At 38.2% G+C, this 27,677-nt stretch overlaps 1 protein-coding gene across 1 annotated transcript in view; it reads right to left on the bottom strand.

The window, feature by feature from the left end:
• clint1a (clathrin interactor 1a) overlaps positions 1-27,348 on the bottom strand; it is a 29,719-nt gene extending 2,371 nt beyond the window's left edge. The window contains exons 1-11 of the mRNA XM_061901876.1: positions 27,182-27,348; positions 13,875-13,979; positions 12,830-12,926; positions 12,407-12,515; positions 9,656-9,820; positions 9,360-9,540; positions 7,886-8,111; positions 7,706-7,793; positions 6,939-7,004; positions 4,493-4,785; positions 2,833-3,025 (exon numbers count right to left, since the gene is read on the bottom strand). Coding sequence (XP_061757860.1) covers positions 2,833-3,025; positions 4,493-4,785; positions 6,939-7,004; positions 7,706-7,793; positions 7,886-8,111; positions 9,360-9,540; positions 9,656-9,820; positions 12,407-12,515; positions 12,830-12,926; positions 13,875-13,979; positions 27,182-27,222 — 1,564 coding nt within the window. The 5' untranslated portion in view covers positions 27,223-27,348. The remainder of the gene's footprint in view (positions 1-2,832; positions 3,026-4,492; positions 4,786-6,938; positions 7,005-7,705; positions 7,794-7,885; positions 8,112-9,359; positions 9,541-9,655; positions 9,821-12,406; positions 12,516-12,829; positions 12,927-13,874; positions 13,980-27,181) is intronic.
• Positions 27,349-27,677: the final 329 nt, after the last annotated feature.

Here is a 27,677-nt window from a genome sequence, read left to right as displayed (position 1 = left end):
GGTGGGCAAAGTGTCTTGCCCAAAGACACAACGGCAGTGACTGGGATGGCAGAAGTGGGGATTGAATCTGGAACTTTCAAGTTGCTGGCACGGCCTCTCTACCAACCGAGCCACGCCGCCCCAAATCAAGTTTTGATTGTGATGATGCCGGTCTTTGCTGGGAAAAGATGCCGGAACAGAACTATATCTTAGCAAAGGAAAATACACTCTTTTCTTGTTCCAGAGCGGCCCCTCACTCTTCTAAAGCACAAACACACGGACTACAACTCACCTCGTTCCATTTCCCTCTGTCTGTTGCTTTTCTGTCAGTTCTCTGTCGTTAATGTGTGTGCATTTGACATTTTAAAATGTTTATTATTGTATTCATATGGTTGTTGAAGTTAAGGATTTTAACATTTTGGTTGTAACAGGAAACGCGCGTGTTGGCAGAGCATCGCCTACCTGTTGTTTTGACTTTCTTTATTATGAAGTTGTTCCATCACCTTCTTGTTATGTTTGTATGATATACAGTACCGCGCAACACTTTATATTGTTTAAAAGTGGACAAACCTTCACTAAAATATGGACTTTTGTCAAGGCTGGAACCCATTATTCATACTTGCATTGTTTCTTATGAGGAGACAGTCTCCACCGTGTCCTGGTTCTACGCCGTTGTCTCCTTTACAATTGCACCAAAAAAATGACATGCAGTTGAATAGTATAGGCCTGTTATATCCGACAAGTATTAATCGTAACGTGACACTATGTAGAAAAAAGCATGTAGGTTGCTCTGTAGGGAAGGGCAGGTGTGATTTGGCATCCTCCCTAAAATAAAGGTGGGACTGAAACTGTCTTATGTTAGCTTAAAGGGGACCTATAATGTAAAATCTACTTTTTTTTACTTGTTAGTACCTGTGAAATCAGACCATTGAGGCATTGCATCGATATTTATAAAGCAATCGTGCCTTCCTTCATACCTCTTCCAAACCAGCCGTTTGTTATGGGGCATACTGGCTCGTACATGCACATGCATCCTCCGCTGTTGCCATTTCTAATATAAAATAGCTTATTCTTCAAACTAATGTTTGTCAGTAGACTCGATATAGAAACAGTACAACACGTAGTGGAAGTGGAGGCATGTAAATAAGACCGCACAAAGAACGGCACGTCCTGAAGAGACGGTCAGAAAGCAGCTTGAAGATATTCATTAAAACATAATGTATTTACTTTTTTGACAAAAGGACCACCATAACATGTTATGTGGACCAGTGTTTCTTAACCATTGGGCCGGGACCCATTGTTGGGCTGCCAAAAATGTGATTCTTAGCTTTGGTTTGTATGAGCCACAGCGGTACTCAGCTGAAATACACTTTTCTACCACTTGTGGCGGTAATGATAATATCAAACAAACATAAGAAAAATGGAGCTAGTCATAGAGAAGATTTTTGAGCGCAGGGGTCTCGAACACAAGAGATGTCATTTTGCGGCCCGCACCTTAATATGAAAAAGTAATGTTGGCGCGGCCCCGCTAGTTTTATAAGAATGGCGCTTTACAGCGTCATACATGTATACCCTGGATTTTTCCAGGAGACTCAATTTTCAGTGCCCTCACAGGGGTAATCATTCTCCCGAATTTCACCCAAACAACAATATCAAGGGGGCACCGTGGAGGCACTGCCTTTAGCGTCCTCTACAACTTGTACAAACAGCGTGCAAGCCCAGCCACATGTTGTATTTGACTTCTGTAGACGCAGTAAGTGACTGCAAGACATAGTTGATCAACAGCCACACAGGTCACACTGAAGGTGGCCGTATAAACAACTTTAACACTGTTACAAATATGTGCCACACTGTGAACCCACACCAAACAAGAATGACAAACACATTTTGGGAGAACATCCGCACCGTAACACAACATAAACACAACAGAACAAATACCCAGAATCCAATGAAGCCTTAACTCTTTCAGGCTGCAATATACAATATATGATTGCCCCGGGAGATTGTCGGGAGGGGCACTGATATACAGGTGTTTCCCAGAAAGATCGTGAAAGATGGCAGGTATGTTGCTAGGGCGGGAAACCCATTCTAAGAAGGTGAATTTATTAAAAAGTGCATGTTAGATTTTTTTTTTAAAGAAATCTTTTCTTGCAGCCCAGCCTCACCCGTTTCTGCATCCAGTGGCTCCCAGGTCAATTGAGTTTGAGACCCCTGCTTAAGCTCAAAAATTATGACTAAAGTGGCAAAGCTGTATTTTTATTTACACTTTAATTTTATTGACCGTTTATTTAGGAAACATGAATGGATGTATTATTTTTTTTAGTTAGAAATTGTTTTTTAGTACTGAGTAATTAAATATAAATAAAAAAATATACAAAATGTAAAAATATTTAATATACTGCCAAAGAGTCCCTTCTTTGGCAGTATATTTTAATGGAATTAATTTTGTAATTAGGCATGACAATAATCTTTGTATTTTATATCATTTGACAAGGTTTATCCTGTTAAAATGTAAGTAAATTTGATATAAAAAATAAATATGATTAAAGAGTAACTACTATTTCAGTGTTAATATTTGACTGGGCCCTTCTGTAGTAGAAAAGTTGGGCCCCAAAGTCAAAAACGTTAAGAAACCTTGATGTAGACCACAAAAAGGTTTTTATGTGTAGGAAAAAAAATCATATTATGACCCTTTTAAATCATCCATCAATCCATTTTCTACCGCATATCCCAAATCAATTGATTATAAAATAAGACTGTACTGCCTACAGGAATAAAGTAAATTATATATGGACACAAGTCAATTCCTTGTTGAATGCAATCACACATCAGTCGTAATTGATGTTATTTCACCTTGTTGGAGTGTGTTGAGGGTGGGTTGACTGGGCTTGGGCGCCTGCATGCCTGGACCCAGGAAGTCAAGGCTGATGTTCACAGAGTGGTCCGACCAAGTGGAGGGGAGGGAATCTTTGGCTGCAACACCTTGAGAAAGGACTCCCTGCTGAGCAGTCTGCGGTTGAAGAGGCGCCCCAAAGTTGTGGATTGGCTGGAAAAGGCAAAAAAAATAAATTCATGTGGACCTCTGCCAAATAAATAAAAAACTTTCACAGATCAAGATATTACCCAAATATACAATGATTTGAGTTTTTAGCAATCTCTCTTTGGTTGAGAAATAATTCCCGGATCGAACCATGCTGCAAGTAAAGTAATACAGTGTACTGTGAAAAGAAATGTTATAATAGGTAATGAAGAGCTACTGTTTCAGGTTCTGATCGTAATTGATTAAGCCATACTTTTGAACAAAACAAGACTAAAGGGAGCGCTAGCTGTGTAGTTTAAAGTGGGTCAAGAACATATTTCAGGAAGAGGAATACTGTCTTTTTGGGAAATTTTAATGTTGTTTTACGTGTCGCAAATCTGATTTTCTCATTCTGGATGTCAGGCGTAGAAAGACTAGGTGGTTAGGCAGTGGTCGGGGACAGAGGAGGGGCACCTGTTAACACTCTTGTGTCTATGTCGTTCAAAGATAAGAGAAGTGTCTTTGTCAAAAGTGCCCACTGACTGATCACAAAGCAGTGCTGCAAAAGATGAATAAACGCATACAAAATAATGGCTGTATGTTTATATGCTTTAAAATTATTTGTGAGGGCCAAGGTTGAACAAATCCTTACATTAACATGCAAGCCAAATATGTATGTTTGGAAGTGATGGCTCTTGAACTCATATCTCTAGTAACACTATTGCTGTATTGAGCTAGTGTGTGTATTTAAGGCCCAAGCACAAAAGGCCCTATTGTATTTATTATGATTTGTATACACAAAGAAGTAAATAAGTGTGTACTTTAATTGCATTTTTTCTAACCTTATTTTATTATATCTCATATGCATACTAGATACGAGACACATTCTTTGATCACGCGAATGTGTTGAAGTAATGACTTTAATATCTTCTTGCTTTTGTTGCTTCCTTGTCATGTTCTCTTGATCACGTGCTGTCTTTTGTCTTTACAGTTGAAAAACAACTATTTGTCAAAATGATTCGTCTCCAGGGGCAACGTTGTTTTATCAATTCCCGATGATGATCGTTACGCAAGAACAGCAGTTGTCACACAAGGTCATGTGACAAGACACTTCCTTTGGTCTCTCCTGTCCAAGTACAGAATGCAGACTTGCAATTACACATTTATTAGGTTTAGCAATGACTAATTGAAATCTACAGCTTCAAACTTGCTTTCAAAACAGGGAACGCAACAGATTTTTTGCTTAGAAAATATGCCACCTCTTCCAAAACACTAAGCATTTCTTTTCTGCCTTGGATGCATCTTGTCTGCTCTCTGGCCTATCATAATCGTACATATCAGTCAAATAACATTAACTGATAATATCAGCATTCCAAATCTGTCAGGTATAATTCTCCCCAAAATGTCAACATGAAACTGATGTCATGTAAAGCTAAGTATATCAATGAATTATTCAAAATGGATCCTTGTGCGTATGAGTGCAACCATGCATACCTGTGACCTAGACTGAGGCAGGCCTGTGGCGCTCATGCTTTGTGTACTGTTCATGCTGAAGTTGAGGCTCTGAGAGGAGGTGAACGTCTGAGTTGGCCCCATCATGTCAAAAAGATCTGCTGAGGACGCATTGTTGCCCGCAGCGGCAACTGGGGCGGGGGCAGGACTTGCAGTCATGGCACCAAAAAGGTCATTTCCACTGGTGTCAACAGACTGAGCAGATGCTGGCATCTGGCCACCAGGGAATGCATTCCACTCTCCAAAATCTCCATTGCTGCTGGAGACCGGTGCGACTAAAGGAAGAAAGTAGAAAAAACAAATATATATATATATATATATATGTATATATATATATATATATATATATATATATATATATATATATATATATATATATATATATATATATATATATATATATATATATATATATATATATATATATATATATATATATATATATATATATATATATATATATATTCCACACTAGCCACAATGTTGATATTTTGAGTGTAAATAACAGCAGCATTCTGCAAACAGAAATCAAAATGTCCAACTGAACCTGTCCTTGCAATCAACAGTTGCATCTTCGTAGGGTCAGTCTACAAACCCCGTTTCCATATGAGTTGGGAAATTGTGTTAGATGTAAATATAAACGGAATGCAATGATTTGCAAATCCTTTTCAACCCATATTTAGTTGAATGCACTACAAAGACAACATATTTGATGTTCAAACTCCTAAAACTTTTTTTTTTTTTTTGCAAATAATAATTAACTTAGAATTTCATGGCTTTAACACGTGCCAAAGTAATTGGGAAAGAGCATGTTCACCACTGTGTTACATCACATTTTCTTTTAACAACACTCGATAAACATTTGGGAAGAGGAAACTAATTGTTGAAGCTTTGAAAGTGGAATTCTTTACCATTCTTGCTTGATGTAGAGCTTAAGTTGTTCAACAGTCCGGGGTCTCCGCTGTTGTATTTTACGCTTCATAATGCGCCACATATTTTCGACGGGAGAAATGTCTGGACTGCAGGCGGGCCAGGAAAGTACCCGCACTCTTTTACCACGAAGCCACGCTTTTGTAACACGTGGCTTGGAATTGTCTTGCTAAAATAAGCAGGGGCGTCCATGATAACGTTGCTTGGATCACAACATATGTTGCTCCAAAACCTGTACGGACCATTCAGCATTAATGGTGCCTTCACAGATGTGTAAGTCACCCATGTCTTGGGCACTAATACACCCCCATACCATCACACATGCTGGCTTTTGAACTTTGCGCTTATAACAATCCGGAAGGTTATTTTCCTCTTTGTTCCGGAGGACACCAAGTCCACAGTTTCCAAATATAATTTGAAATGTGGACTCGTCGGACCACAGAACATTTTTCCACTTTGCATCAGTCCATCTTAGATGAGCTCGGGCCCAGTAAAGCCGGCGGCGTTCCTTGGTGTTGTTGATAATGGCATTCGCTTTGCATAGTAGAGTTTTAACTTGCACTTGCAGATGTAGCGACCAACTGTAGTTACTGACAGTGGTTTTATGAAATGTTCCTGAGCCCATGTGGTGATATCCTTTTCACACTGATGTCGGTTTTTGATGCAGTACCGCCTGAGGGATCGAAGGTCCGTAATATTGCTTACGTGCAGTGATTTCTCCAGATTCTCTGAACCTTTTGATGATTTTACAGACCGTAGATGGTAAAATCCCTAAATTCCTTGCAATAGCTCGTTGAGAAATGTTGTTTTAAAACTGTTTGACACTTTGCTTACAAATTGGTGACCCTCGCCACATCCTTGTTTGTGAATTACTTAGCATTTCATGGAAGCTGCTATTATACCCAATCATGGCACCAACCTGTTCCCAATTAGTCTGCACACCTGTGGGATGTTCCAAATAAGTGTCTGAATAGCATTCCTCAACTTTATTATTTTTTGCCACCTTTCCCAACTTCTTTGTCACGTGTTGCTGGCATCAAATTCTAAAGTTAATGATTATTTGCAAAAAAAAAAACATGTTTATCAATTTGAACATCAAATATGTTGTCTTTGTAGCATATTCAACTGAATATGGGTTGAAAAGGATTGGCAAATCATTGTATTCCGTTTATATTTACATCTAACACAATTTCCCAACTCCTATGGAAACGGGGTTTGTAGTTTTATTGAGGGTATTCTCAAAGACAACTGATGCCACATTTAAAATTTAATTGAATTGATTCTGCTTGTTGTCTCTCCCACTCATATGCCCCCTCACCCCCATCTTCCTCTGTCCCTGTCTCCTTGTCATCTATAACTGGAGCTGATGTGTGTCTGTTCTTGTTATGCAGAGCAGGTAGCATGCACCATATGGCCAGCTTTCCTTTTGAATATTCTAGCAGTATGCTGAAATAGCTACAATGGCACAACACACACTTAAAAAAAACTTAAATCCTACCAGATCCTGCAGTAAGACCAGCAGAAGCACCAGGTGAAGAGAAGTCAGCAAATCCACCGGTAAAGTCTGCAATGAGAAATACATGAAGATGTCCATTTTTTATAGAAGAGCTCCAGGTGTTGAGCTGCCAGTTAGCATTCCTTCAGTGTCAGGAGTGTTGGGCAGAAAGGAGGGGTGGTGACATCTGTTCAGTCCTCCCACCCTCTTCATTCACCAGGGACAACTCCAAAAACATCTGGTGCACTTAGTTCCTATACATTAACTCCCTCCTCCAACTGTCCCCAAAATCTGATGCCAGCAACAGCAGCTGCACACTGAAACTGTCAGGCCATCAGATTAGTGTTTCCCATTTTCTTGAAAAACTTCAATGTCCTGAATAGTGCTAGTGTGTAAGATCAAACAAACATATGACACATGGTGACCCTAAACATGTAACCAAGTTAAACTGTCAAGTCCTTTATGCTGCTGTAACATTGTATCACTGTGAGGAGTGCTCTGCAGCATAGTACATTCTGTAACTGATGTTTCACACAGCGCAGATTTTAGTTGTAAAATGTAATATGTCACTTAACGCCCACCTGCTGGTGCATTGGTCCATTAATTTATAAAGAGCTTTATTGACTTCTGACTTAGACTTTTGTTTCATCAAGAAACATTATGTTATGCATCTGTAGAAAATATGTTAAGTACACCTTTGGCACCCATTGATTCAGGCAGCAACATAATCTGCAACAGTTTTTGAAAAAGAAACATGAGTTTCAGAATACCTGTGGGAGCAGGCTTTGAAGGTGTTGTGTCAACCATCAATAGATCAACTAGTCCACTACTAGAAGGCTGTGGTGCTGCTGACTGAGGCTGAAATATGAAAATAGACCCCAGTAAGAAAGGGACATACTGTATGGTACTTCCACCTACAGTACCTGAACTTATTTTTAAGCACATATTACCTGTTTAGTGGTGGTGGTGGTGTTTGGGCTCTTGTCTCCTGTGTACTGGGCTGCTGCCCCCAAGTCCACTTTTTTAGATGGGACACCACCTCTCTTTCTGGTAGCTGTAGTCTCTGTTGCTTGGACTATTTGTACACTTTTGGTGGTAACTGTCTCTTCTTCATCTTTGAACTCTTTGCCTGACTTGCCGTTTTGAGATGAGCGGCCCCGATCCTCCTCGTTGTCACTTGTAACAAAAAAAAAAAAAAAAGAAGAAAAACAAATGATTGAAAGCCACCGTGAAAGGTTTTAGTGTTGCCCATATCTTTAAATGCTGAACATTAAGCTCTGTTTTCCCTTGTACTGAAATTCTAAATACCAGGTCTTGTTGTCATAATAGTAAAATACTGACACTGAAAGCACACCAAATTAAAATCAAAACAAGGAAACATAGTAGATCACAGATCCTGGAATCACACGTCCACATGCTGTATAGTTTAATGCTCTATTGTATTTTAGATAATAATCCTGGTTTGGATTTCTTCAACATTGTTTATTTAATGTATGCTCAAAAATGTGATTTTGTCAATTTACACTTCTGTCTTGTATTTTAACTGGTGTGTGTCATTTATGTTGGTTTTAGTAAGGACTGATACACCTTTTTTGGGAGGCCTACGCTTACATAGATATACTGTAATAATATGGGCTGTTTGCTACTTGCTCATAGTTACATTTTTTAAAGCAAAAAATATAACAAAAACACCACCGGCTAGCTTATGTTACCATTAGTGGTTTAACAGAACACATTTGTTTTTACAAAGGTCTATATTTTTTACAATTACTAAGTTCAATTAATAAGCATTTTTACCAGCCCGGACAAAATGATTGGCGTTTATGGCGGATACTCACCCTGCTCGACAACATGTACAAACAGAGAAAGCGTGCACAAATATAAAAGCAGTCCAAGAAAAGCAATGCACAATTTGCAGTCATGTTGTTATGATAGAATATACATTCAATGACAGCTAGCGCTAGCTATCCAAATCACTGTGATAGAATACACATTCAATGACAGCTATCGCTAGCTATCCAAATCATTATTATAGAATGACACCTAATGGTAGCTATCCAAATTAGCTATCAACACCCAAAGCTAATGTGTGTGTACATGTTACGTACAGGCGGAGTTACGTCCTTACGTTCCAGAAGCCGTATGAGGGCGGATATACTGTGTAAAACACATTGGAAAGTTAGCGCCATCTAGACATCTGTGTAAATGTTGCAAACAGCCCCTATTAGTTTAAAAGGTGTTGTCTAGTCAATCTTACTACCAACAATGGTGCATCTGCATAAAAAAATAAACAGCCTTGGTAAACTTCAACATGATCTTCAATCTTTGTATCACATGAAACAGCATTTTCAAAATAGTTAGAATAGCGTTTTGGCAATGAAAGATTTTAATAATTGGAACATGGTTAGTGTCTCTTGCACCTACCTAAATCGGTCTGGTGAGTCATCTCTGTCCTTCTTCCTAAACTTGCTAATGGTATCGTCAATGGTGCTTCCAATCTTGTCGCTGATCTCACCCAGTTTATCGCTGAAAGCGTACTGCCCTTTGTTCTCCCAGTCGTCATCCCACTTGCGAGTGCTATCATTGAAGTCATACTTGTCTGAAGCTGGACACCAACACATCAAGACATTAGGATTAGGTCAACCAGGGAAAAGCCAACAATGTTTTTGATAAAAAGGAACTAGGATGAGTTTAGATCAATTTGTCAACAGTGGACTTACAGTAACCTCTGTATCCTCGAGTGTCGGAAGACACGCCAACATATTTGTCTTTGTTTTTCTTTGCTTTCTTCCTCTCTTCCCTCAGCCTTTCATCATCCTGGACAAACGCCACCAACTCCTTTACCTTCTGGCGCACATTCACCCCTTGGTCTTTACCATGTTCATCTAGGTACAAAGATGCAGCATTTTAGGGACCTATTCTTCCGTTTGCGCTAGTGTTTTATAATGCGCTTGATTTTATTCTCCCATACAGCCTGCGGACACACCAACCCCGCCACGTAAGTGAGGCAAAAGTGCTTAAATCGTGAATGATGAGGCAGATTTTGCCATGGTGCCTTTTTTGATTTGGTGGAAATTGTAGAGCATGGAGTTTTACTAACAACTGTGAATGTCATTTAAATCCGTCAAAAAGATATGGCTTATTTAAATATGAAAAAGCCATATAAATCCAGGAAGTTCAGTGTGTATGCATACTACAACAGCTTCTCCTTTCTGGCTGTATGTAAATATTTGTAGAAGAAACTGTATTCCACCTATTATAACCATGCTGATATTATTTGTGATGAGTTCCGTTTAGTACAGTTCGCCATGACGCTTCAGAGGGGCTTGCAAGAATAGCTGTGACTCCTGTGTGTGGGTGCGCTCAAGTCTTCCACTTATGAATGCAGAGACACAGCAGGTATTATCTGCATTTTGATTTTTAAGAGTTAATATGGTCCTTTTATGCTAGTGTCTCTATTAGCACAAATCAAATAGATGTCATAGATTTCTGGAAGTTTATTTTTATCATTATATTGTTTGTGGCACAGTCTGCATCCAAGTTTCAAGTGCAATACAATGTTTCATCTTTTTGAGGCGCTGGACTTACTGTAGCTTCAAAAGCGCTAAAGAAAAAAAGTGAAGTGAATTATATTTATATAGCACTTTTCTCTAATGACTCAAAGCACTTTTACATGGTGAAACCCAATATCTAAGTTACATTTTAAACCAGTGTGGGTGGCACTGGGAGCAGGTGGGTAAATTGTCTTGCCCAAGGACATAACGGCAGTGACTAGGATGGCGGAAGCGGGGATCGAACCTGGAACCCTCAAGTTGCTGGCACGGCCACTCTAACAACCGAGCTATACCGCCCCACATTAGTACTGAGGTCGATGAGATGGAACACCAAAATTTAAGGATTGCTCCAACCGAAGTGAAAATCTTGGATGAAGTCGCGCTGTGACAGACTTAAGTCAAGGGGAAGAATGCAGCGCATTCAGAATCAGCGCAATTGTGCATTTTTTTCCACTTAAGCACATGGGAGAATAGGGTCCTTAATGACCACAGTGAAACAAAAAAAAAAAAAAAAACATTCAAATGCTGACTTGCACATGCAGACCACAGTAAAACATTTTTGCACAGAAAATGCTGAACGCTCCTTCTTGTAAATTGCATCTTAAATACACACATGGTTAAAAATAATGAAAGTAGCTTAAGGTGTGTGTGCGCGCGTGCGTGCACTCTTACATTTGTGTGGCCTAAGGAATTGTGGAATAAGCAAATCTTACATCGGAGCTCACACTGAAGGTTTTGTAAATTAAAGGGGAATTGCTCTTTTTTTAAATGTTGGCTATCGTTCATAATCATTATGAAAGACATGACAACGGATGGATTTTTTCTAATGCAGTCTAAATAATAAATAAACGTAAATATAGGGTCCGCTTGCAGCGGAGCGCCACTATTCGGCCTATAAAGTCCAATAAATAACCATTCAAATCCGCCTATAAAATCCAATAAATAACCATTCAAAAAGCCCTAACAATACTTAATTTCGATTTTGTGACTTGAATATTAACGAAGTATTAGTGATATTATTATACGCGCCAATTCAAACAAACTAGCGTGGCGCATTGATCACTTCCGGGTGTGCCTATGCTTACAACATCAAGTAGTCTGCTGCTTCCTCACATCCTTGCTCTATGTAAGTTTATTGTAGATTATAAATTGTGCCTCTCACCTGAAAAATAGATGGCTTATAATAAAATCCGACCAGTTGGGAGATTGACAGTAGTTTCGAACCCGGAACTGGCAAAGAAGACATGAAAAGCGCTTGTTCCCTCCCACCCCACCCCATCCCGTTTCTTTGCGAGGATTATGAAACATTTTTCATCTAAATCGAAATATATGAACACCCTAGCAGTCGCCATCTTAATGACAGCAGACCTTATACAGTAAGTGATGTTTTATTATGTTTGTTGGCCCTCAAAGTCTGCAGTGAGCAAAAATCAGTGATGAAGAAAGAAAACAAAAGCAACCGTGATGCATTTTTTAAATTAATGCACAGTGTATGATTAAAATTATTAAAATACGTAAATGTTATTATAAATATGCCTGTTACTAAATTACTTACAACATGTATATAAAACCTTAATGGAGGTGTTTGGATGTATTTTTAGGGGCTCCATAGGCATAATTAAACGGCTCCTATAGGCTCCATTGTAAGCAGACTTTTGATCGAATGTATTTAACATTTAGAGTGCATTGAAAAAAAATCCATCTCTCGTCATGTCTTTCATAATTATTTGTGAACAATAGGCACAATTTTAAAAAAAAGTGCAGTTCCCTATTAAATGTTATGTTTCTTATTATACAACCATAAATTTACAACTAAAGTGACAATAAGTCCCAGTGTCTTGACACGGTTATACTCTTCTTCCATGATGCACAGGAAAAGGAAAGAGAGAAAGTGGCAGAGAAGGGAAACAAACTTACCAACAAAGTGGTAGCTTTCTAATGATCTCAGATCATAAAGATGTTCTCTGGTACTAGTGACAACCCGCTCTGATCCATTCCTGATTAGATGAGCAAGCAGTAGTAGGGACTGCATGGGGACAGAACATATCATAGTAGTCATAAAAAGCCTTTTTGTATTATTCTCCATAGAAATATTGTAGAATTATATCCAAATTGGAATTGGAAACCTGGAATTTATTTTCAAAGTATTTTGGTGAAGAAAATGTTGGATAGGTTAAAAAGTCAAACATCTGAGGGTTTTTAAACCATGATTTGGATGTGTAATGATTAAATAAATAACCGAATATCAGCTAGAATTGTAAAAGGATCTATTAAGTCTGACCGCGGTCCTTTGTGCATGTGTTGCATATATGCAAATACCTTTGTATTGTATGAATGTACCTTATAGACTCTCCTCCAGTTTTTCTTGTTGTCTCTCAGCATGCGGGTCCACAGCATGTTCATCACCTCTGGGAACTGCTCATACATAAAGGTTGCTCTGAGCATTGGCACATTTACGGAGGAGAAAAAAAAGGAGCACATTAACAGTTTTATCTTCTGCATAATAGATATCAAAAATGCACCTTTTTATGGCTTGTCTTGTAATAACTTCACTGGACCAAAAGTTTTTTTTTAACCAAATGACCTCCTGTATGAGTATTATCAATATCAGTAATTCCCATGGAGTTATTTATTTCAAATTACATTTAGACTTCCCGAGATGGATCTAGCACTACCTATTTGGGGTTTTTGTTAGACTTGGTTTTGCTACCTGCTCCGACTCGCTCACAAAGACATAATGAGACAGTCTATGTAGCTTGTCCTTCTCACTCAGTACAGTAGATGGCATCGTAACTGCTTCTCAACACTCATACACACATGACTTGGTCGCGCATTATAACCCACCTGTTTCTTCAACATAGTTATATAATGCAAATACAATGCTATACTTAAAAAAAGTGCACATTTGCATGACACACTCTGCTGCCCAAAATGACCCACAAATCAATACTTTATTTTGTCAAACAACCTTCCTCAGCAACCCAACACCACAGATACATTGTAGTCCTTTGGTATAAATGGAATAAACAGTTATATAAATTACAGACATAATCTTTGTTTTAATGTAATGTTGAGGAAAAAATTATGTTCCCGTGAAAGTTTGAATTAATATAGGAAATGTGATGGGCACAAGTGTTGTGCTTCATGTAACCACAGTAACAAGGCTGTAGAACTTCCAGTATCCGCAACAGTTTTTACAGGCTGACAAAACAGAGCAAAACATTTTGAAGTACTCAGAGATTGCAAAAGTCATTTGATGATGATGATCTGCAGAAAACAAGCAAAATACAGTACAGCAGAGTACATCTGTCCCATTTTATTTCTAGGTCAGTGTTTTTTTTTTTTAACTTAATGACATTACAATAAATCATGCTGCTTTCCTCACCTTGAAATGTCACTCATCTGTTGTCCTGATGGCCCCCAAGGGTCATCATTGGTAGCTTCTCTGACTTTGGACTCCACCTCAGAGTAATTCATCACCACATTGGTACTGTGCAGAATAAAAAAAACAATCAATACGAAATAAGCACATGACATGTTAAGGTGAAAAACTTTACTGCCACACCCACACATGTGTTATTTTAGTGCCTGGACAATAGGACAAAAAGGGAAAGCCTGTTTGGTTTTACTCCCTGGATTAAACCCACCGTCGAAAAAAGAAACCGGTTAAAATATACATACACAGGACAAAAAAGTAAATGGGACAGAAAACTCAAGGACTGCATTTATTGTGAGAACTGTTTGCTGACATTTAGTTAACCAGAAGTACAATATAGGTCAACAAAAAATTGGCCAAGACTGGCCATCTTAAATCTAATGAGAACTCAGCAATTTTTTGAAAAACACAGTCATAATAGAAAATAAAGCCACATCTTTTGTTTTCATTTGTTCAGTCATTGTACACATGTTGCACTTATGTTAGACATGGTTAGAATGTGAACTTGTTGAACCTTCACAAAATATCACAAACATTATTATGTATGTTAAGCCACAAAACGCAAACAAACAACGAATGTGGACCTCAGACGTCACCTAAGATCACACAACTTGGGAAGAAAACATTCATCCATCCATTTTCTACTGCTTATTCCCTCATTCCCTCTATATTTGCACAAGGACTTGAATGTTAAAGTGTCATCTGGCGCGATCCAACCAGTTAATATTGACTACACAACTTATTGTGTGAATGCCTACAGGCATTCTACACCAAAATGAATATATTTATTATTATTCTTCCGTAGCGTTTTTCGTCCGCCTCTACCAAACCATTCACCCGACTTCAAGCATTAAAACGTTTCGCTCTCTCAGGACAAGCAGGATCATTCAATAAATATTCCCCAATATTACCAGTTATACAGTAAATTCTCATTGTCATGGTTGTTTGCTCTTTTTTTCTTTCTACTACTCCTCCCACATCTACAACTCCTCCTCAACCATTTCACCATTAAAACTTTTGTCTTGATCGGGACAACGACTCAGTATTCTTTTAACCCCAAAATTTCAATTTTTTACGGTATTCATGGGTTTCCAAAAAATTGGACAATATAATTGGTACTCCTCCCACCATTCTCACTTACAGTTGCCCTTTTGTTCCCGTCTACAAATAACCTTCACTTCAAGCAGATATTTCACATTATCAAAAATATATTTGTTGTAGTAAAAAAACATTTTTACTTAGTCTGAAACTAGCAAATAAGTAATACTTTTGCAGCAATGCATCCTGGGTGATGTTGTCATTTTGACCTAACAAATTAAGAATAAGCAATGGAAGCCATCTTTGAATTGCAATAAATAGTCCCTTTTGTAGCTATTTTGCATTGTATCTGCTTTAAAGTAGTCATAAATTGTGATTTAATTTGTGCAAACTTTATGTGAAGCTCCACATTGCAGTAATATGGCCAAGAATCCTGCAAAAACATAGTCATGAAATGTGGACTGTCTTACAAATTCAAGTACAAGTTGTTAGCATTTATACTGAGACCTCTATATTTCCCCTGTCAATCTAAGTAAAGGTTTCAACTTTGTTTTTTCTTAAATGTGAACTTGTTTGCAGATTAAAGTTTCATACAATCAAGTAACATATCTTATTGAGAAAAAAGATGTTGAAACATCCACAAAATTAGCTGAATACGTAGTAGTGTTCTAGCAAATAACTCTGGGTAATCAATCAATTCAACGGTTGAATGTCTCTCTTTAGAAACAAAAGTCTGAATGGATAAAATATTTCTCTGTCCCCACAGTAATGTGGGTTCAAATCCTGGCGAGACCAAACACACAACATTTTTTTAGATCATTTTACCTGAATCATAGTTTAATGCCAACTACAACAACATACATTTATAATTTCTATATTAATAATATGTTTCCGTATAGTTAACAATCTTCAAGATTTAAGCTATTTCAATGTTGAAATCATTTCTACTAGGGTTTCTCCTTGATGTAATCTTGTGCGGTGCGCCGCTAGGGCATTTTTTATTACTGCCACACCTTGAAAATAAGTTATTTATTTAACTTGAAGACGAATTAAAGTAACATAATATATTGTAGCTCCCAGAAGAAATCCCAATGTCTGACGCTAACTACCAATCTTATGATAACAAACGGCACAATTCCGATAGGTTTTACTTTACCGAGCAAAAACTTTTGTCTTTTGAGTGTGCGCGTCCACAGACACACAACACTTCCTCATTCTCCGCCAATCACCTTTCAGGCATGGACGGTGTGTTTGTAAACATGGGAAAAACTGACCTCAAATCCAAACAACACAAACATAAAACGTTAACATTAGCTGGTCGTTAACAGTATTAATTGATATTCATAGCCTAACGTGTGCACTGTTGACAAGTGATGTACCGCTAACTTGACCACTGAAACAATACTTTGATCATCGAAAACCACGCTACCGAAACCGGATGCAAACAAAACGCACGCCATTGTCTGGAATGTTGTGAACATGTCTGCGATGTGGACGTAATTTTTATATATATTGCAGATATACCCGCGGACAGCAATTAACAAAATTTGCAATTAAGAGGACAATGGCGGCTTTTAAGAAGAGAAAGTTAAGGTGGCGACTTGTCCAGGGTGTACAGCGCTTTTCTGCCTGAATGCAGCTCGGATAGGCTCCAGCACCCCAGTGCTAGGAGGGGAAACCCTGTCGACTATGGAAGTATTTCTATATTCAAACCCTTTGACAGTCTAACTGATTCTATTGTACTTCCTTCAATATTCCACAAGAATTTTAACAAACATTCTTCAATTTTCTAACCAGTCTTAACATATTTTATTGTAAAAATACCTTGGTATATCCCCAACATTTTATGAAAACATAGTATTGTTGCATTGAAGAATTCTGGGTAATGGCTGAATCCCTCCCTTTAACAACAAATTTAATTTGACAACGAGAACATTTGGCAGAGTAGATAACATATATATATGCCTTTTAACCCAGTGATCCATCCATCCATTTTCTACCGCTTGTCCCGTTCGGGTTCGCGGGGGTGGCTGGAGCCTATCTCAGCTACATTCAGGCAGAAGCGGTGTACACCCTGGACAAGTCGCCACCTCATCACAGGGCCAACACAGATAGACAAACAATATTCAGACTCGGTGATGTGGGTTCAAATCTGGAAGGGACCAAAAGTGTTTTTTTTTGTGTGGCAATTTAACATCTTTGAGTCATATAGTTTAATTCCAACGATTACAACATACATTTATCTTTTCAATATGCTTTAATCTCAGTCATGGTTTCAACTTGTTTTTCCTTTAAGTTAGTTTGTTTGAAAATAATGTTAACATAAAATAATGTAGTATATTTTATTGTAAAGGATAAACATTAATTTATACCCGAAATTAACCAAAATGGTAGTCCTGTCACAGCAATGCTTTTGTTGGTGCACACGGGTCATTTTTAATCAAAGCTTGAAAGTGGTATGACAGACTGGCCATTTAGATGAATGACTAGAAAGCTTGACTTTCAAGCAGAAGACCCAGGTTCAAATCTCACCCTGCCCAAAAGCATAGATGGAGCAAGGGTGATTAAAATTAGTATGTGAACTGTCGTACTAGTTTCTTTAGCTAATTATACAGCCAGTTATATAGCTTAATATTACAATATAGATTCATCATTTCTATATTCAGTACAATTTCTGATCTACAACATAGTGTGTGTGTGACTATCAGTGGTACTTTAACTTTAAATAATTCCTAAAATCACAGTATTTTTATATTCAAACCATTTCACAGTCAAACTGTTTATATCCATCCATTTCTACCGCTTGTCCCTTTTAAGGGTTGCGGGGGGGGGGGGGGGGGGGGGGGAGCCTGTCAGCTGCATTCGGGCGGAAGGCGGCGTACACCCTGGACAAGTCGCAACCTCATCACAGGGCCAATCCTTCCTCCGATATTCTACTAGCATTCTTCAATATTCAAACCATTCCTACTGCAAATTCAAACATTCTTACAATCATTTTACATTCCTTCTGCATTTCAATTTAGCTGCAGAATTGAGGCATTCACACACAATTTCTACATACGTATTTTGTAGTTGTTCTGCTTCACTACAAGGTTAACTTTGTTTTACTCTTATGTTCGAGAGCATGACACATTAACTCGAATCGCCTTCAGAATGTCTACTTTTCCACTTCCTCCTTAGACACTACTTCTCTGTCAGCACTGTTATTAGACTACACATGTAGATCAGTGTCGATCAGATCGGCCGATAAGCATAGATATGTCACCGTCATTGGGCATAGAAAGAAAAATTTAAAAATGTGATGCATATTTTTGAAAACAAAATACAACCAATCTGAATCTGAATCAATAAATCGACAATGTGAAATTCATTTGCAGTAAATTAGACCAATTAAATACGAGACATTTGCAATCCCTCTCTATTTCTAGTCACAATGCCAACAAGAGTACCAAAGCAAGTCGCTGTGGAGCTTAAAATGGTGGCGCGTATGTTATACAGTATGTTCCTTACGTTGCGACAAGACAGTACTGCATTTTTTATTTATTAATAAAATGCAACAGGTTACGGTGACGGTCCATATGCTAAAAACAAGTTTTATAGGTTTATAAAAAGCAACATCCTCTAAATATGTAACAAACAGCATACACCTCCTTGTTTTTACCAACCAAATGGTTTGGTAATGGTGCAACTAAATAAAATGTTACTTATTTCAGCTTAAAACAATTCACTACATGATGTTAAAAAATTTTTACATTTAAATTGTATTTATTCTGTATTCAGTCCCCAAATCTCTGATCAGCTAACGTACTCTTATTATACAGCAGTTAAGATAAGTTAAGTTACCAAAGTTAAAATTTACTAATATATTCACAAATATTTTATTGTGGTGACAATTTTGGGCTATTTCAATTTCAAACAAATCAAAGGTCAACGAGCGTCACACAATGGACTGTGTTCAACTTAGCAGATTCCAGTTCTTTCATACAATTTTTCAAAATAAAGATGGCAAGTTAAACAACTCCAGATATAGAAACTTTGCTAGTGAGTACTAAAGGAACAGAAGTGAATGTAGCAAAAGCACAGCCATAATTAGCACTTAGTGGTGTTGCCATCATGGTTTCAACACTGCAAGATAAACACTTGCAGCATGCATAATCAAACTTCTCATTTCATTTGATCAGAGCTGCAGCATTTGAGACATTTGTACTGTGCACTTCCTGACCTCCTCACATATTAATGCCACCTCAGCACAGGGCCTGAAAGAGCAGCATTGATTTGGTGGTAGTTTTAAACTGGGATACACCCTTTTCTGTGGTTGTGAAGACAGGCTGCAAGGGACCATGATTACACACCCAGTACAGTGTGCTTTGGAAGAAAAAGCAAGTTCATGGTAAATAAATAGTTTCAACATCGACATGGCAGGTCCCTGGTATTTTAGATTTGCTCACATATTAAGGTCCAAAATAGTTCTGGAATGGAAGTGGTGTAACATCTCATGTAGTTTTTGAGAGATTCTTCCAGTATCTTGCAGTATATTGTGGGGTTATATCCTTTCCTTTGTAGTAATTAATGCATAATGCCTCATGTTCTTATAAATGACACATATATACAGAACAAGGATGTAGTGACGCAAAGCCTTATCTAATTTACCAGCGGCCATTGCCTTTGACATTGTCGATAAAGCGGAAGTTAAAACTCTCTCTGACAGTGAAGCGCTATCACACACCTTTTCTTTTTAAAAGATTTATGTTGTAGATTGTCATTACCTAAGTCTTTCACTCTTCACAAACCTAGCCATTTCCATGTATTAACAAAACAAACAGAGAGCTGAAGTGCAATCCGTTGGAAACGGTTCTATTTACACTTCTTTTCAGTGTATATCACATTGTCACCCAACTCTTAGAAAACCAGACGCAGTTTTTAAAAATACTTGAATATCACGTTTTCCCCACTGTCTTCTATTGTGCCCGATCTCTGTCATTCTGCTGGCAAAAATGCATACAGCAGAAAAACACTCCTGGATAGTAGAGCTCTTATGTCAATAGCAAGGCTGCAAACATCTACTTATTAACATTGCATGTAGGAATTTTGTATGATAATGTGCCGCAAGCTATAACACAAGAAAATATAAATTTCCTTACATGTGAAGCTAAATTTGTAAAAAAAAAAAAAAAAAAAAGATGCTGAAAGCTTGAAAATATTTACTACTGGCTTGAACTTTGGTCTGCCATCACACACAACTGACACTTGCTGGCATCTAGGAATTAATGTAAAGGCAACCTACTTGCATATGCTTTTTAAATAAGTTCACTTGTCAACCGCAGGGACGGGCAATACAGCAAATTTTGATATTGATTCGGTAGCAAATACAGAATTGCCGATAATGTTACTTTTTAATTAAACATGTTTAAGATCATTGAATGAAATTGCCTTTTGTCATTGTTTAAAATCACGATTATAATCATTGTAAATATTGACAATTTTAGACAATCAATGTGTTGATCAACAAACATATTTGTGAACAATTTACATGGATATCTAATAACCGACAATCACTACGTTTTCATGCACTAAATTAGTTGCCTTTGGTTAATGACAATAGCAAACAGAAGTCTGGATTCAAAGTCATAAAGAAGTTTTTTAAATTCCAAAAATGATGACTAAAGTGGTATGTGATATGCACTTTAATTTTACTGACAGTTTAGTTAAGAAACTTGTTACTATAATTGATTAGTCGTTAACCATATATTTATTTCGAAACTATGTGATTATATGTACATTTATTTTTCATCAATTTTTAAGACTCCCTTCTTTAGCAGTATATTTAATCAGTATTTATTTTTGTAATCACCCTTGCTAATAAACTTTGTGATTAACCCACGGTGGTTTCATATCATTTAACAAGGTTTACAATGTCAAATTTTAAGTAGGTTAGTCATAATTGTTTAATGCAATTTAAAATCAAGAGTAAGATTACCAAGTCAGTGTTAGAATTTGTGTGGGGCCACGGGCCTCTCTGTAGTGGAAAAACTGGGCCAGGTTAGAAACCCCTGGTCCACAGCACCAAATAAATAAACAACAGCAAAATTACAATTTGTCCTCAAAGCCCTGATGTGTCTAAGAACTTATTCCCCAATGTGAACAAGACACCAAAAAAAAATTTTTAAATAAACGTGGGACAGAACTGAAAAATTAAATCTCATCACTCTAGCATTGATCTAATACAGAAGACAATTTTCTATGGATTCTATCGAAATTTTTATCAATCCATTTACTCCCACATCAACAGCTTGATTGGCAAGCTGGTATAAATCCTCTAAAGACTTAGTGGCCACATGCGTGCACAGCACCTTTTAGCTCTTATTTCCAAAATTGTGTACACTACTGAATTGGGGTCTTATGGCCGCTTACGTGGACACTGCCATCTGGGGGTGTCAGAAAAGTATAACATACAATGGAATGTAAAAATTAGAATTAGCATGTCACTAAACATGAAGTACCTGTTTGTTACTTATGGACTAAGTACGTCATATCACAAGATGATTCTTAGTTTTCATTCTAATATGGTCCAATAAGCCCAAATGGCAAAAAGAAATTAAAAAAAGCTTGTAAACCAACAGCTTGGGCCTTAAGAGGTGTTAATATAAAGAACTTAACAAGTCTTGCAAAATAAAAATGTAGGAAGTAGTTACACACTAATACATTTTACAAGTACGATTGTGAAGCCAAGCACCAACGTAAAAGACTAACATTTAACTTTTTGGAAGAGGTACAGCTACTTCCTGATTACGGCAATTCCTTTGGGACAAACAAAATCAAATGTGTTTACAAATGACACAGAGGGTAATATAGCTGTGTTTATTTGCACAGGTGAATAATGACGTTATTTTTAAGCCTGCAACAGCATAATCATCAGGTGCAGTGGTGCACATGTTTTTAGTTGACTGATATTTGCCATAGGCGGTTTGATTGATTGATTGAACATTTTATTAGTAGATTGCACAGTACAGTACATATTCCGTACAATTGACCACTAAATGATCACCCTCGAATACGTTGTTTAACTTGTTTAAGTCGGGGTCCACGTTAATAAATTCATGGTACAAATGTGAATTTGAAGTGAATTTATATTTATATAGCGCTTTTCTATGTGACTCAAAGTAGGTCTGGGCGATATATCGATATAGGCGATATATCGCTGGTTTGTCCCTGTGCGATATAGAAAATGACTATATTGTGATATTCGAGTATACGTTCTCGCGTAGTTGTTTTTAGCTACAGCAGGGGTGCCCACTACGTCAATTGCGAGCTACCGGTCGATCGCGGAGGGTGTGTTAGTCGATCGGCAGCCAGGCATTTAAAAAAATTGACCTAAAAATTAGCGATGAGCAATCTTCACCAAGACGTCGCTTTCGTCACTTGATTGACATTCACAACACCTGAGGGTCTTGTGAGATGACACTGGCTGTCGGGAGCTTGTTATTAAGAAAAAGTGATAGACAGGAAGGCGAGAAACACTTTATTTCAACACGTTCGCACCGTACCTGCTGTCAAAACTCTGAATACCGACTGCACAGTTCCTATCTTCACAATAAAACGCTGCTTCCTCTTGCCTGCGCTAACAAAATAAGAGTCATGAAAAAGGAAGGGTTTTTTTTGGGTTGGTGCACTAATTGTAAGTGTATCTTGTAGGGGTGTAACAGTACGTGTATTTGTATCGAACCGTTTCGGTACGGGGGCTTCGGTTCGGGGGCTTCGGTTCGGTTCGGAGGTGTATCGAACGAGTTCCACGCGGACATATTAAGTAGCGCCGCACGTTGTGTAAACAATGCACACCGAGGCACCATGAATTGATAAACATGGACTCCGACTTATAAACAAGTTGAAAATCTGATTCGGGTGTTACTATTTAGTGGTCAATTGTACAGAATATCTACTGTACTGTGCAATTTACTAATAAAAGTTTCATTCAATCAAAAAAAAAAAAAAACAAGACACGGCTTGCTGGCAACAACTGGGCTACGATAGACTGACCACACCTCCTCTTTTCACCGGATATGTCCTCTTTTGCGGGGCTGTACAGGTGGAGCTTCTTATATGCCTCGAATGTCTGGCATTTTACGTTAGGATTGCGTGTCTTTTCAATGTCCTTTCAGGGTTAAGAAGCGGTTAAAAACAAAACAAAAAATGTGTGCGCAGGCAACATTCGTGAGGGAGAGGGAGAGAGAGAGAGTTATGATAAACACGCATGCGTCGCCAGGCTCCGCTTTTTACACATAGATTTCAGATTTTATTTTTTATTATCTATAGCAGGGGTGTCAAGTGTGCCCCAGAGGCCATTTGCGGCCCACAGCTAATGTTTTAAAGGCCCAAAACACATTCTAAAAATAGTATTAAAATTAACAAAAACAAAAATGAAATAAAAAAGCTTAAAGGCTAAATGTAATTTAGAAAAAGTTGCAACATTGACTAATAAAACAAAGCTGTTTTTTTCTTTCAAACTGTCATTGATCAAAACCAAATATTGAATCAATATCAATGTTACTATGAATTATTGACCTATCCAAGTTTCCAATTACTTCTCATCAAATATTCCACTAAGAAAAATATTTTTGGTGGAAGATTTAGCAAATTTGTTAAATAAATAACCCAAAAATTTACATTTTGTTGTTTTCTTACTGTACCAAAAATGTACCAAACCGTGACCTCTGAACCGAGGTACGTACCGAACAGAAATATTTGTGTACCGTTACACCCCTGGTATCTTTTGTATTTTATGTCGATTAAATAAAAAAAAATATTTAAAAAAAAAAATGGGGAAAAAAAAAAAAGAAAAATTAATAAAATATTCTTCTGCGGCCCGGCGTCAAGCGAAATAAGTGCTCGCTGCGAAATAAGTGCCCAAGCGTGTCGGGGCATATATTTAGCGCCTTAAGAGCGAAATATATGCCCACCCCATTGTATACAGTGTGTATGGGACAGCTTGCCAAATAATTGCCCCTGTGGATTTACTGTGATATATACTGTCTTAGGCTATTAAATATTAAGAAACGGCAGGATGAAACAAATAAGATCAGTAGTTTTAATTTTGGTGAGTTAAACCCTACTGAAATGAGTCAGTCTACCCCAGGGCAGCTGTGGCTACCTGGCACGTGCACACTTAGGGCCCAATGGGTGCTTGAGCCCCTGTCCTTTTTTGCCTCGTCTTAAAAAGTGCCCTGTGCCTGTGTGTGTGTGGGTTTTTGTTTTTTTATGTTTGTTTTTTTTCTTTAAACAACATTAATAAATTAATAAATTCCTGTTAGGGATGTAAAAAACAAAACAAAACAAAAAAACAACGGTACAAAAACTCCACGTTTTCTTGTAATACCGGGTTGTTTGAGCCTGCGCTTCCGCCAGAGTGAGAGTGAGAGAGAGAGAGAGAGAGAGAGGGCGAGTGAGAGAGAAAGAGAGAGAGAGGATAGAGAGCAAACTGCGGCCTGAGGAGACGTGACAGTGGAGCAACTTGAACCTGTGAGTTATGGTCTAGTCGCCGTCCACTTATTCAGCATCTAATATGGGTAATATTTCAGAAAAACGCTGTATTATTCTATTATTCAATGTGTCAGCTTCTGTTTTTCCTGGACGTCGGCGCACAGCGCATCAATTGAGTACGGCACATCAATTCCGCACAGAGCAGAGCGGATCGTGCGGGACAGGAAGTAGTGTACAAAATACAAAATAAAACACTGGGTTAATTTTCAAAATAAAATGCACTGTGTTTACGGCGGATCACATTTATCTCACAGTAGAGGTTTAGATATAAAGTTGTATTCCGTTTCAGTTGTTTAGTCTGAGCATTAAGTGAGAAAGACCATAAGTTACAACTTGATGGTGTTTTCATCAAGGGAAGGAGGACAGATTTTTACATTGAAGTTTTTTCCATTTGGGTATTTATTTATTTATTTTTTTTCAAAGTTCATGTTGCACTGTTCAATGTTCAATATTAAAGTGCTTATCTTGAACAATAAATAGCCTAATAATAAACCAGTGTTTTGTTGCTTTTCATGTCTTCCAAGCCTATGATAATGTGAATTAACTCAGTATGACAAAAATTTGTTGCCGCAAAAGAAATGGCAATCACTTTTACCTACAAAGGACACACAGCTAAGTAGTTAACTTCCTATTAGCAAATTTAATTTTACATTAATTTCCATATTGTGTAAGGGACCAAAAAAAAAATGTCCTGCCCTTTTCTGACTTTGAGCCCCTGCCCCTCTATAATCATGTGCACGCCCCTGGTGGCTACTGATGTAGCTTACCACCACGTGTGAATGAATGCTGAGTCCCACTTCTCTGTGAGCGCTTTGAGTGTTTAGAAAAGCGCGATATAAATCTAAGTTATTTATTTATTTAATTTTGGTGAGTTAAAGGCCAACTGAAATGAGATTTTCGTATTTAAACGGGGATAGCAGGTCCATTCTGTGTCATACTTGATCATTTTGCGACATTGCCATACTTTTGCTGAAAGGATTTAGTAGAGAACATCCACGATAAAGTTCGCAACTTTCGGTGTTAAGAGAAATGCCCTGCCTCTACCGGAAGTCGAAGACGATGACGTCAAACGTGTGGGGGCTCCTCACATATTCACATTGTTTTTAAATGGGAGCCTCCAACAAAAAGTGCTATTCGGACCGAGAAAACGACAATTTCCCCATTAATTTGAGCGAGGATGAAAGATTGGCGTTTGAGGATATTGATAGCGACGGACTAGAAAAAAAAAAGATTAAAAAAATAAGTTTAAAAAAAAACGCGATTGCATTGGGACGGATTCCGATGTTTTTAGAGACATTTACTAGGATAATTCTGGGAAATCCCTTATCTTTCTATTGTGTTACTAGTGTTTTAGTTAGTTAAATAGTACCTGATAGTCGGAAGTGTACGTCCACAGGTGTGTTGACGCGCAGTGTCTCAGGGGAGTCGACGGCAGCTGTACGAACGGCACTAGCTCAGCTGATATCCGGTAAGGGGCGACTTTTTAACCACAATTTTCTCACCGAAACCTGCTGGTTGACATTCCGTCGTGTTTCATATTCGCTTGACCGCGCTCTGATCCATAGTAAATTTTCACCTCCAGGAATTTTAAACAAGGAATCACCGTGTGTTTGTGTGGCTAAAGGCTAAAGCTTCCCAACTCCATCTTTCTACTGTGACTTCTCCAATATTAATTCAACAAATTGCAAAGGATTCAGCAACACAGAGCTCCAAAATACTGTGTAATTATGCCGTTAAAGCAGACGTCTTATAGCCGTGTGTGTGTGCAGCGCTCCTATTTCCTTAAAACCCGTGACATCTTGCGTACACGTCATCATTAAACGACATTTTCAAGACGACACTCCCGGGAAATTTAAAATTGTAATTTAGTAAAATAATAAAAAAGGCCATATTACCATGTGTTGCAATGTTAATATTTCATCATTGATATATAAACTATCAGACTGCGTGGTGGGTAGTAGTGGGTTTCAGTAGGCCTTTAAGCTTTTAAAAATAGTGGACGGTCTCTCTCTTGCTAGATGGTTTGACAATGACGCAGCTCTGCCAAAAAACTGTGTACTGTGGACTGCGCACCTGCACACCCCTGAGCATTTATTTCGGCTGGGCACAAATTTGGCTTGACACCGGTACCAATCGAGCCGCGGCCCGGTGGTTGGGAACCACTGCACTAACCCCTCTCCCACAGTGAAGAAGTGAGCAAAACTTAACGACAAGTGCCATGACAACAACGTCATATGGCGACTCGACGTGTTTATTACTAATCATTCCAAAGAGTTTTTGTTAAAACGTGACGTTCTTTGAACACATTCGCAGCGACATTCCCCCCCAATTACCCAAAGCTGTCAAACTAGCTTAGCTGGCTAGCCGAGTCAGTTAGCCACCTAGCCAGGAAGTTAGCTTGTTGGCTAACTGAGTTAGCTTGACCCTGTCGAGAAATAACAACAACACGCTCAAGTGCGTCGCGGCGGCACACTCAGCCTCTCGCCCACTGCCCAAAAAGTAACAATGGCATTAAAAAGTGCAGACGTTGAGAGAATGAGTCCAATGTGCCAACTCGACTACGTGGCTACTAGCAAGCTAACTTGTTGGAGCGACGTGACGTCAAAGTAGTTCATACGTGTCTCTTTCTAAAACAGCTCAACTCCTCACACAAACACCAGCAGACTTTGAGCGGAGATACTTACGCTTTGTCGACGAACTCCCGAACCTTCCACATGTTCAGCATCTTGTGAGAAGGAAAGCTTTTCGCCAGCCCAACACCGACAGCAAACCTGGCGCTGACGTGGGGAAAGTAACGAGTGGTTAGTGGTTCCACCTCTCTTTCTTTCCCCACAGGAGGCGCAAACTCAGGAGAGTTTACTGGCGTCATTTAATGACTGGAATGGCTATGATGTGCCGAAAACCTGACATTACAAACATTTTGTAACAGAAACACGTAAGCATTAGCAAGCATGAATTGATTAACCTGGACCCCAACTTAAACAAGTTGAAAAATTAATTCGGGTGTTACCATTTAGTGGTCAATTTCCGGAATATGTACTGAACTGTGCAATCTACTAATAAAAGTTTCCATCAAAAATCAATCAATCAAAACAACATTCAACTTTTGGAAGTTATATGACAGCTAGGGGGGCTTCACGGTGGAAGAGGGGTTAGTGCGTCTGCATCACAATACGAAGG

This window comes from Nerophis ophidion, linkage group LG05, assembly GCF_033978795.1.
Source record: "Nerophis ophidion isolate RoL-2023_Sa linkage group LG05, RoL_Noph_v1.0, whole genome shotgun sequence".
In the NCBI taxonomy this organism is placed as follows: domain Eukaryota; kingdom Metazoa; phylum Chordata; class Actinopteri; order Syngnathiformes; family Syngnathidae; genus Nerophis; species Nerophis ophidion.
This window is presented reverse-complemented; position numbering and strand designations above follow the sequence as displayed.